This window comes from Branchiostoma belcheri, unplaced genomic scaffold, assembly GCF_001625305.1.
Source record: "Branchiostoma belcheri isolate BF01 breed outbred unplaced genomic scaffold, Haploidv18h27 scaffold45, whole genome shotgun sequence".
In the NCBI taxonomy this organism is placed as follows: Eukaryota; Metazoa; Chordata; class Leptocardii; order Amphioxiformes; family Branchiostomatidae; genus Branchiostoma; species Branchiostoma belcheri.
In genome coordinates this window covers 1,557,928-1,569,771 of record NW_017804076.1, presented here as the reverse complement: position 1 = coordinate 1,569,771, position 11,844 = coordinate 1,557,928, and the positions used below count along the sequence as shown (strand labels likewise).

The following is an 11,844-nucleotide window of genomic DNA, read 5'->3' as shown; positions in this document are numbered from 1 at the left end:
GGGCGGTGTACAAAAGAGATGGCCGGGTGAGAATATTACTTCTTCAGGCACAGACACTGGTTTCATCCGAAGCTATCTGCACGTGTACGAAGACGCGCTCACCACGTACTGAAAAGACGGTAAGCAAATTAAGTAGGAATGTTGCATTTAATTGGTTTGAGCGTGTTCCACAGATAGCTATCGAGAGAACATAGATTCTATGCGTGATAAGCTCTCCAGGGTGCCATGCATGGCATTTTGAAGTCATAGTAGGACGCCGTAGGAGGAAAATACTCGAGTGGCGTTTGAGTTGCAATTTATCACTGCATTTCCTGTACCCTGTGAGTCTGCATGTTGACTTTCAGTACTCCACAGTGCGTAGTTGTCAGAGAATTATTGATGAGTACAAAGTAGGCGTTAGGCAGAGGTGTTACCCATCTGATACTTGGAAATTCGTAGCGCTGAACATTGCTCACTTTCAAAGATAGCCGGTAACGTCTTTCGTGTTTTGAATAATTCAAAAGGTTGCTTTGCTTGCCAGTTGCTTTCTTATCCCTATGTACAGTTCCTACATTACACATACCAGTGACTTCGCCTATGCCCCAAGCAGAGGTAAGTGGGGAAGACACTGTGACCTTTCTATCATATAAAATAATTGTTTATTGCAAACTCATGCCTGAGGGCTAAATGTAAAATACAAAAGGATTATTTGATATTAATATATAAGTACAAGCAAGGGACACATAACAAGAAATAAAAACTACCATAACTCCTAAATCTACTGGGCCAGACCGTCTGTCACCATGGTAACTGGTGTCGGGTTACATAATGTTGCAATTTTATAGTAGGAGAGATTTAGACTCCTGTCACCATATGATGTGAATGTGTTTGAGTAAGAATTAACAGAGCTGTCTATATATATAAAGGTAAACATTATGCATTTGCTTTGCAAATCTTACCTTTGTAGTTTGGAGGCAAAATTAGCTTGGCACTTCAACTCAACTGTTCTTCCTGTAATCATATAACGTTACATGTATCGTGGGAGGAAGCTGCGTTTTCTTTGATCCTATATATAAGTGTCACTGAACTTATAAGTTGCTCAGCCAAGAAAGTTGTACGACAGCCCTCCTCAGTTAGACCCTGACCAAGTTAAGTTCAGTGACACTTCTATGGGGGCCTGCATGGGGGGTCCCGACAACGCTCTACGCTAAATTTTGAGAGCTGACTACGTATTACGCTGAATTCAGGAAATTTTTCGATTACGCTTTACGATAAAGTCCAAGTGGCTACAACACTCTACGTACAATTAAAATGGCGAATACGCAAAATGCGCCAATTACGCTCTCCGTTGAATTAGAGCGGTAAAACGGCTGATTACGCTCTACGGAAAAGGGCATGCGAGCCCCCTTCTATAGGATCACAGAAAACGCAGCCTCCTCCCACGATCCCAACTTACCCATCTCACACAGGTGATATTTTTTAGCTGAAACGTTGTGAGTTTATGTCGGTCAAATGGCGCGATGAAATAGTATGGAATTCCCTGGCTGACTTCTTTATACCTTATTGCTCTCGCGTGAGTGACGCCACAACATTTCTCACGACCATTAGAGCAATCATTTTGAAGCTTCTAACGACAGCCTTGCCAACATCCACTCCCTAAACATGGTTCTGATTTAAGTCTTGGAAAACAGGAGAGTAAGTTGAAACGCCGGGGCGAATCTGAGCTTAAGGACCCGATGGTTTGGTAAAGAACGTGTCACTGCAAATGTCAAAGAGGGTTTGAGGGTCTTGGTCAGATTAGGTACCTCACCAGACCTACATAGACAACTTTTATCGCAACCTTGTGCGGCTAGAAGTAGGTTACATCTGGTTGGGATATTTGGTTTGGCACCAATATCCTTGGACGTCACCTTAAATCTTATGTGACGGTGAGGGAAAACACACTCAGGGGAGAAACAGCCGTTCGGTATTAACTAGTTGGCTCTGGGATTACATAATGTCCATTCGTGATGAAAAATCTGCTTAAAATAGATAGGGTTTGAGTAGACGGGTCTATTCCGTGAACAAGGTTGATGGAGTCAACCGAAAATTTGGGTAAGTCCCAATTCTGTAATCTAAGTGTTGGAAGTTAAAGCTTAGTCTTTATTCCATAGATAGGGTTTGGTTTGGTTTGGTTTGGTTTGGTTTGGTTTGGTTTGGTTTGTGGTAGCACTTGAGTCTGTATTTAGAGTAGAACGACCTTCACCGACGTGCAAATTCTTACTCCCCTGCAGTAGTTCAGGTTGTATTTCTTCGCCGTCAGCCAATTCTGCCACTCCAATTTCTCTCCCATATTCACCCCGGTCAACTTAAAGGCATCCAATGCAATTTCAGAGCGGCAAAACAAAAAGAATATCCTGGATGAGGAAATCCGTCTGATCGGTATAGCCAGTATAACCGCCCTTCGGCGTAACACACCAGCTTCGCAGGCACGCGGCGCGGCGGCAGCTAGCTATATCACACCGAACGACTTGTTACCTGATGTTTCATGACAATTACTGCCATTTCTTAGCACATTTTCCTCATTCCATACTTGAAGCGATTAAAACAGCCCAGAAACAAGCTTCTTGAGGTGTCTTTTTTTTATATTAATTATTTCTAGACAACGACCGTAAATAGCTAGAACCAACCTATGATGCAAAACAAGAAACTGTTTTCGGTCAGCGACATCGCATTTTTTTTGCCTCATAGAGTATGATATGGGATAGGGTTGATTCAACTTACTACATCGAAAGAATGACCAGAAAATTGACTTTGAAAATCGAAGTTTTGCCACCCAGAATTTTTGCATTGGATGCCCAGAACTACAAAGAGATATGTCCGCTGAACATCTGTGGGAAGATCTCGGTAACTACGAGATTGCTCAAGCGCTAAATTCCATCTTGTGTACGGTCGTTGCCATTTGAAACGGTCGATACCATTTCGCAGAACGGCAATCTTCAAACTAGAACTATTGAAACGCTCCGTCAACACAACTGTGATGTTTCGTGGCGTGGAAGATTAGAATCTGATTATTATTTTAGTATGTAGCCTTTTTGACCCGGGTTCGAATCCGAGCTTGTGTTTTATATTTTTTTACTAATTTCTTTACTATTTTTACACGATTTTGCCGTACATTTACATTTACAATGGAAATGTTCCTTTTTATACATTTTTGCCCCTCAAAAAACGTTCTGACACACTCGGATATCGACCAATCAGCGATATGGCATCGACCGTTTCAAATGCCAACGACCGTTGAAGAGACGGTAACGCTCAGCGCTGGTTGTGTCAGGATGTCACGTGACTGTAGGTGGATGATATCTACGATTGCCCCAGCTCTCGCCACTTCCTCGCGAGGTTTTCCTGAATGAAGACCTCGCTTCTGGTCCTACCTGTCAAAAAACTGTACACACACAATCTCTCCGCCCATACAGCTGGAAAACCTCTCGAAATTTTCCCTCTATTTAGATGACTGCTAACGCTACGACGACTTGATCGATGATATACCGCTAGTTTAAAAGCGAATTCTGTTTTCTATCCAGTGCGGGAAGAGTTGCCAGGTCTCACCATGGCCAACAACACGACGTGGGAGAATTTCACCGTCCGGGAAGACGAGAGTAGCGAGGTTCGATCCCTACCGGACGCCGGAGGCTCTCCCCTCGGGGCTGAGGCCATCGCAGGCCCGATAGTCTTCGGTCTGATCTGCGTGGTGGGGTTGATGGGGAACCTGCTGGTTATCTACGTGGTGTGGAAGTACGACCAGATGAAGTCGGTGACGAACTACTACATCGTGAACTTGGCGGTGACGGACGTGTCGTTCCTGCTGTGCTGTGTGCCCTTCACCGCCGCCGGCTTCACCACCACCAGCTGGAACTACGGACTCTTCATGTGCAAGTTCGTCAACTACTTCATGCAGGTCAGTACTAAAATCTTTTTTCTACCTAGATGCTAGATCCCGGTCCTAGCTATTTGCGGAGAGGATGTAGGACTCGGGAGCTATAATAGGTTTGTTATCCAGGCTACACAATACTTCCTTCGGCTGAGGAAAGCCACAAGCCCCGGGCCCAGAATTATAGTTCCTGAGGGTCTGATTTATCTCTCGAGACGGGATGCTCAGAGTCTATCTCTGGGGTGTCTATGGTAAAATTTTCGGAGCTGAGGAGCTAGCCTGTATATTACTCCTTGTAATAGTCTGGCACACAGGCTACACCAAGATGGATACCTAAAGTTTCGGTAGGGCTTCTGTGTGTGTGGCCTAGCACGATAACTCAAGAAGCTATATGGTTGAATTGTCATGAATCTTTTAGTAGGTGGTAGGTCTCTTAAAAATGATTAGATTTTGGGCCTACTTATTTTTATATTTCAAAGAAAAATGACGGAGAGCAAAACACCCAACCATAAACAATAAGGCGACCAGTAACGGTAATAGTGATACAAATTAAAAATATGATAATAATGATAATATTAGATATTCTGAAATCCATAGACTCCTACTTATGTTGATAACAAAAGATTCTCATATAACCATGATAATAGCAAAGCAAATTCAAATACCATTTAACAGAGATAAGAATTCCAAACATGAAAACGATAACTACAAAAATTGCTACAGCTGCGGTTCCAAACATCTTACCGCTCTTCTACTTCTCTCTGTGTCTGTGTTTGTTTGTTCAGTGTTTGTTTGTTTGCTTGAGCCTTTGTTTATTCAGGAAATATTCAAAACGGCCTACAGGCCGCTTTTCGTTGATGTCATGAGGGAAGAGGTCTGGTTCAGATCAGACAAATTGTAACAAGATACAGATAACATGATTTAAGTCCTTACAAGTCCTTGAACTTAGTGTCCTCAAAAAATCGATAGACATGTATCCCACACATATGTTGTATTACACAAGGGACAAGATGTTATTGGTTATTTGGTGGGCCGACTAGATCTACTCTCTATAGCTCATTGCAGCCAAGGGCTGAATTGTGAGGAGCTTATATTTATTGGTGGGACTGAATCACAAGGGTCTGGAGCGGCTGTCATTCGGTGCTAACTCAGGTGACCTCAATATGACACCAGGTGCGGCCAGAGGACTGTTAGGTTTGAACCACTCACACCGGGAAGGACCCCTAGTCTTTTTAATAAGTATCGGGTGGGATCTTTAACGTGCGTGGGGTGTACACGTGTCACTTTCCAAACACTTGACCTCCATTTAGGGACGTCCCTAACCGAAGATAGGTACTCATTTTCACCTGAGTGAAGTGAGAAAAGTCGTGTAAAGTGGCATTCCCATGTGCACAAGATCGGCGACATTGCAGGATTCGAACCCAGGACCTCTTGATTCTGAGCCGAACCCTCTGCTGTTACGCCACACGACTCCAGTCAAATGCATGTTGGCGTATATATATGATCCCACAGTGTACGTTCATTTTGGTCGTTTCAGATATTACAAAAGAGTTGGGAACAAACATGTGTTTGGTGATCTGATCCTTCATAACAGCTCCATCGTCTGTTTGTCCAAACATAAGTCAGAAACTACCGCTGTTTATAAACAGAATGGTAAGACAATCTGCGTGCTTTTCCCATCGTAGGTTCAGGGTGAAACTTAGACCTGCACCTCTTGGGGGGAAACCTATGGAGACATCAAACGTCATTGCTGAGTCCCCCCGCTGGGTGGAACATTTGTCATACAAGAAAAACGTCAAGATTGTTTAGGTTATGGGTCTCGTCAACCGTCAACCTTTCCAAACACAGAGCAGATCCAAATGGTTTGAATTATCTTGTAGATGGAAAACTTGGCAACCTCCACCTGAACGGCAGTACAAAAATAAAAGTATAAGTCAAAGGCCTTAAACTATAAAAAGAATTATTTGCAATGTTGTGACTACTTGATCCCGTTTCTGTGTCACTCGATCCACTGCACAAGTGTGTGTAATTTGTTTTACTGCATGCATGTGGGGATGCGAATAGAGGGCTGGCGCACACTCAGATTAATCTTCAACTTATAATTACACTATTGGTAAAATAATACACGCTATATAGGCCACGCGCGCGCATTAATTTTCAAAAAAAGTTATTGACCATACTGTAAATCGTAAAAAGCAGCTTCAAAGTGAGCAAATATTTGCCGTAAATTGCAAAACAAAATTGGTGAACGATACTTATGTCGTAGAATGAAATTAATTCCAAAGAAATTCCATACCATACTCTGTGTGTTCAGTCATTTGTTCAACCTTCATGACCACGTAGATTTGATACATAATGATGGCAACTTTTTTTCCAAACTTTTTTTTGTTCATTTTTACTCTCGCATCAGTTTGGGGTTTCCCAGAGGCTGTCATCCATAAAATCAAATCAACATAGCCTAACTTATAATTGCACTATTAGTAAAATACACGTTAGGGGAATATCAAATATGCTCAAACGGGGAATTATGAATGGTATTTCACGTGGTTTAACAAGGTGATTGTGTATAACACCCATACCTGGGACATATGCCAGAAATCGTGACCAGTAATACGTTATGAAGTATAAAACCGTTCAAAGTAAGACTACTTCAGCTGGATTTTACATTCTTGGCTGGTGCACTAAGCCATAACAGACCGCACATACAAGCCACTTATTAAAAGAAGATAGGCACTTATTAAATGAAGATATTCACTTATATCATGACAAGCACCGGCGCCCGGCCGGGCAGTCTTATGGAACGACAAGTATGACATAAAAGACAAGAAAGCACAAAAAAGTTGAAAAATTAATAATGGGAACTATTTGCGTATATCATTGATGGAAAAGTAAAGTGTTGATTTTTCGTTAATCGAAACAGCCCGACCGGGCCCCGGTTTGGAAATGTGACCTCAGCATAATGACCACACAATAGAAAAAAATCGTGTGAATTTATATTCAGTTGAGATAAGAACTAGAAATCTTTATGAATTAGATTAGATAGATCTAATCTAATTAGATAGAATTAGATATTAGATTTCTTTATATATAAGTAAGTTGAATCAACCAACCATGCAAATAACTGCCATTCGGAAAGTGTATGTGCCAAAATCTGACGCCTTACAAGTTGTGTAAATGCTGGAAACACAGCTATCGGTCATGTTTTGTTAACATTCTTTCAGTTTGTGGTGGCACCACAAACTGAGAACGTTTCGTGTGGGCTGGTTTAGAAACGACCACAAGTGTCAGAAATGTACAAAAATTTCACAAACATGTTGAAAAGTAAATTACAATCACACGTATATATTTATTTTTAAATAAAACATGTCAATTTTTTGTGGTACAAAAATGTTACATAATGCCCCTTTAAGGTCTAACTAGCAGGTTATTTCCATTTTCTTGAGAGACACCCCGCACGCAGACTATGCGGCAAGCCCCCCGATAATAGGCTACCGATCGTGACAAATAAGTACCGCAGTACAAAAAGTAACAAGAACGTACATTTCAATTTTTGGTGGTACAAAAATGTTACATAATGCCCCTTTAAGGTCTAGCTAGCAGGTTGTTTCCATTTAGTTGAGAGACACCCCGCACGCAGACTATATGCGGCAAGCGCCCAACAGTAAGCGACCGATCGTCACAAATGAGTACCGCAGTACAAAACATTTCAATTTTTGGTGGTGCAAAAATGTTACATAATGCCCCTTTAAGGTCTAACTAACTGGCAGGTTGTTTCTATTTTCTTGAGAGACACCCCACACGCAGACTATGCGGCAAGCCCCCCGATAATAAGCTACCGATCGTGACAAATGAGTACCGCAGTACAAAACATTTCAATTTTTGGTGGTACAAAAATATTACATAATGCCCCTTTAAGGTCTAACTAGCAGGTTATTTCCATTTTCTTGAGAGACATCCCACACGCAAACTTTGTGCAAGGCCCCCGACAATAGGCTACCGATCGTGACAAATAAGTACCGCAGTACAAAAAGTGACAAAAACGTACATTTCAATTTTTGGTGGTACAAAAATGTTACATAATGCCCCTTTAAGGTCTAGCTAGCAGGTTGTTTCCATTTAGTTGAGAGACACCCCGCACGCAGACTATATGCGGCAAGCCCCCAACAGTAAGCGCCCGATCGTCACAAATGAGTACCGCAGTAAAACATTTCGATTTTGGTGGTACAAAAATGTTACATATTGCCCCTTTAAGGTCTAACTAACTGGCAGGTTGTTTCCATTTAGTTGAGAGACACCCCACACGCAGACAATGTGCAAGGCCCCCCGCCCGATCGTGACAAATGAGTACCGCAGTACGTGGTTTACTGGCCCCTCAATAAGCCCGTTAGCCAAGGCTTTATGGAATGACACTGGGGGCTAATGAAGACAGACGAACATCGTAAGTAATACTGGCAGGCAGACAAATGTGCGAACGGGTCGAGTTGCCGGGACCATCACTGAATTGACGTTCTCTATTACGCTACATGTCAGAGGATATGAAAAAGGGGAGTTAGGATTTTTTTTTTTTATTCCAACATTTCATGACTAGACATCACATGGTGACGGCATACTCAAGTTATATCAACTTATTTTATGCCGTCACGAACGCAGATAGAGGACAAATACGGAACAGGACAATACTCATTTTCACTTGAGTTAAGTGAGGAAAGTCGTGTAAAGTGCCTTTCCCAAGGGCACAAGATCGGTGGCATGTCAGGGCTCGAAGCCGGGACCTCTTGGTTCCGAGTCGAGCACTCTGTCGCTACGCCATACGATCTCACAAAGTGAGTTAGAATTGAACCTGGAAGAATCTAGATAGGGTCCGGTAGCCTGGATGCCAGACCCATAACACGCTAGGCCCAGAGTTAGCCAGGGTGGGGGGCTGTGGTATAATTTCCTTGGGAGCATGTTGGCCCTAGAGTCGAGGACCTGGCCTATGTAGACCCTGGAAACAGTCTGGCACCCAGGCTAACTGAGGAGGGCTTGGTATAATTTCCTTGAGAGCATGTTGGCCCTAGAGTCGAGGACCTGACCTATGTAGACCCTGGAAACAGTCTGGCACCCAGGCTAACTGAGGAGGGCTTGGTATAATTTCCTTGGGAGCATGTTGGCCCTAGAGTCGAGGACCTGACCTATGTAGACCCTGGAAACAGTCTGGCACCCAGGCTAACTGAGGAGGGTTGTGGTATAATTTCCTTGGGAGCATGTTGGCCCTAGAGACAAGGACCTGGCCTATGTACGCCCTGGAAATAGTCTGGCACCCAGGCTATGGGTCCAGGTGATAGTTCTTGTGGTATACGTTCCTTTGGGGCATGCTGGGCTGTGGCCCTGGGGTTGAGGAGTTGACCTGTACAACAAATTACGTACAGAATATATGTCAGTGGCAACATTAGATGTTTAACTATTCTCTAGCATGCAGTCTCTACGATTTGAACATTCTTTGATAGAAGAGTTCTTTATTACAAGTTCATGCCCAAAGGGATAATTGCAAACAGTCATTGACAAGAACAATGCGTACAGAATGTAGTGACATAAAACAATATGCTAACATGAAGTTCTACGTAGTGTAATGTATTTCCCTATTTGCACACTGGGTGGGTTATCACATCCTAGCTGTGTGCACGGTTTAACATGCATCAATCGAGTTTTACAATAAAAATGCGATGCGGCCCTCCCCCAGGCCATCAATGGCCCTCCCCCAGAAAAAAATCAATGCCCCCCTCCCCCATTGCACCTGCCCCCCTCCCCCGCTTAATATCGTACAGTCCCAAACCAGTAAGCCACCGTGAAGGATTAGCACTAATTTACGGTCACCACGGGGACAGCAAAACACGTCACAAACGACAGCACAGCGTTTATCAGCTGTCCAAATCGGTGCCTAGAGCTGACATTTCGTGCTGAAATGGCTCCACTCTTTGTAGTTTTCCACATTTGAGTCTTCAGACCGCCCAGGCATGATATTGGGAAGCTTCCATGTGACGTCTGAAAACCCGGTGAAAGGTCGTCACCGAACTGTGATGACGTAATCACTAATCCCATAATGGACCCCGGTGGTAAGTTTTACGAGTGTTTAGTGTAAAAGTTGATAAATGTAAAACATTCACAGAAAGAGTCAGTATTTCATTTTCTAGAACTAAAATATCAAAGTTTGTGAGTTTCGTGTATGCAAAGAGTGCTGTCACAAAAGTTGATAAATGTAAAACATTCACAGAAAGAGGAAGTCAGTATTTCATTTTGATAACTAAAATATCTTATGAGTTATATGTATGTAAGGAATGCTGTCACAAAATTTGGTAAATGTAGAACATTCGCAGAAAGAGGACGATTTGGACGATTCCCAGGTCAGTATTTCATGTTCAAGAACTTAAATATCTTGTGAGTTTCGTGTATGTAAAAAGTGCTGCCACAAAATTTGATAAATGTAAAACATTTACAGAAAGAGGACGATTTGGACGATTCCCAAGTCAGTATTTCATTTTCGATAACTGAAAACATTTTTACATGCATGTAAAGAGTGCTGTCATATTCTTCAAATTGATGTACGATGTCTGGAACTACCTTTGACGAGGATGTACGACAATTTGTGCCAACTTTGTCCATCACAAGATACGACAAACACACGACTGTTGAATCAATTTGCCCCCTAGTCGTGTCTCCTACATTCGACCTTGATCTCCCAAGTATGACATTGAGGAATGAAGTATATTAACCTTTAGCAACCTTTGAAAATTGAACACGTTAAGTCAAGTGAGTTGTGTTGGCCCCAGCCCATAGTCTAGACATGCACTACGTGCAAGCTGTTTTTGTCACGTACGCAATTTCTTGACCGAAACAAGCTTGTTGCTGTCCCTACCCAAAAATGCTTTTAAGCATGAAATATACATTACTGGTTAGGAATATGATATCTATTTCTCCTGAATGAGAGATTTCTTACACTTTATCATGCACCAACAGGAAATGACTAAAACTTACAGAAAATAACATAAAAGAAAGGAAAGTAAAGTAAAAAGAACCTATTTACATCAGGGCCCATCACTCAACCGCGACGGGGGTCGACACCATCTACAAGATACCTTTGACCCAGTGTTGACGTCACACTTCAGAGAAGCCATGTGACAAGTCCCACTGGGTCAGTCTACTGAGGAAGACCAGAGTGACTGGTCGAAAGCTCTACGTGAGAACAATTATTTGTGGTGGAACAAAAATTTTAATTTTAAACATGTTACTACCAACACAGACGAACTTTCATGACGGAAAGTGCTTATCATATCCATATTCAATACTTGCAATAGCATAACTCAGACGTATGATTAACTTTTCTTGACCTGTTCTCAGTTACGCCCCCTCCCCAAAATTTTGGATAGATTCACCGACACTCAACGCAAAATTATTCCGCCTACATGTTCCAAACTCTCAAGGCAGTGTTTTATTACTTACGCCTGTCTAATACATTTCTTCGAAACTCAAAGAACCATGTCCGGGAATTTGCCCAACCATTTCACCTGACCAAGTACGGCAAATCTGATAATACTACGGTATTGGTTTGTAGCCCGTGAATTGCATGCAAAATCAGGTACGGCCTAAGGAAAAATGTTGTGTTTCTGGAATCTGGATTTCTACTAACACTATAAAGACAGACCCTAGCCTTTTTAGGGGGTCGATTCTTAGAAAAGTCATCAAATTTTCGCTCTGAAATCTGAATTTTAAACATTTTGAAACGTTACAGTGTTTTCGGAATTTTCAGAAAAAAAAGTTTTATCAAGAAAATCTGGTGAAATATTTAGACAGCCCTGGTGCATTTCTGTTTTACATTGTTGAATGAATGAATGAATGAATGAATGAATGAATGAATGAATGAATGAATGAATGAATGAATGAATGAATGAATGAATGAATGAATGAATGAATGAATGAAG

General features: G+C 42.1%; 1 protein-coding gene across 1 annotated transcript in view; it reads left to right on the top strand.

Annotated features, from left to right (window-relative positions):
- Positions 1–566: 566 nt before the first annotated feature.
- The window catches only part of LOC109478793 (G-protein coupled receptor 54-like), a 20,731-nt gene continuing 9,453 nt past the window's right edge, over positions 567–11,844 (top strand). Inside the window, exons 1-2 of the mRNA XM_019780591.1 lie at positions 567–591; positions 3,543–3,916. Coding sequence (XP_019636150.1) covers positions 3,569–3,916 — 348 coding nt within the window. The 5' untranslated portion in view covers positions 567–591; positions 3,543–3,568. The remainder of the gene's footprint in view (positions 592–3,542; positions 3,917–11,844) is intronic.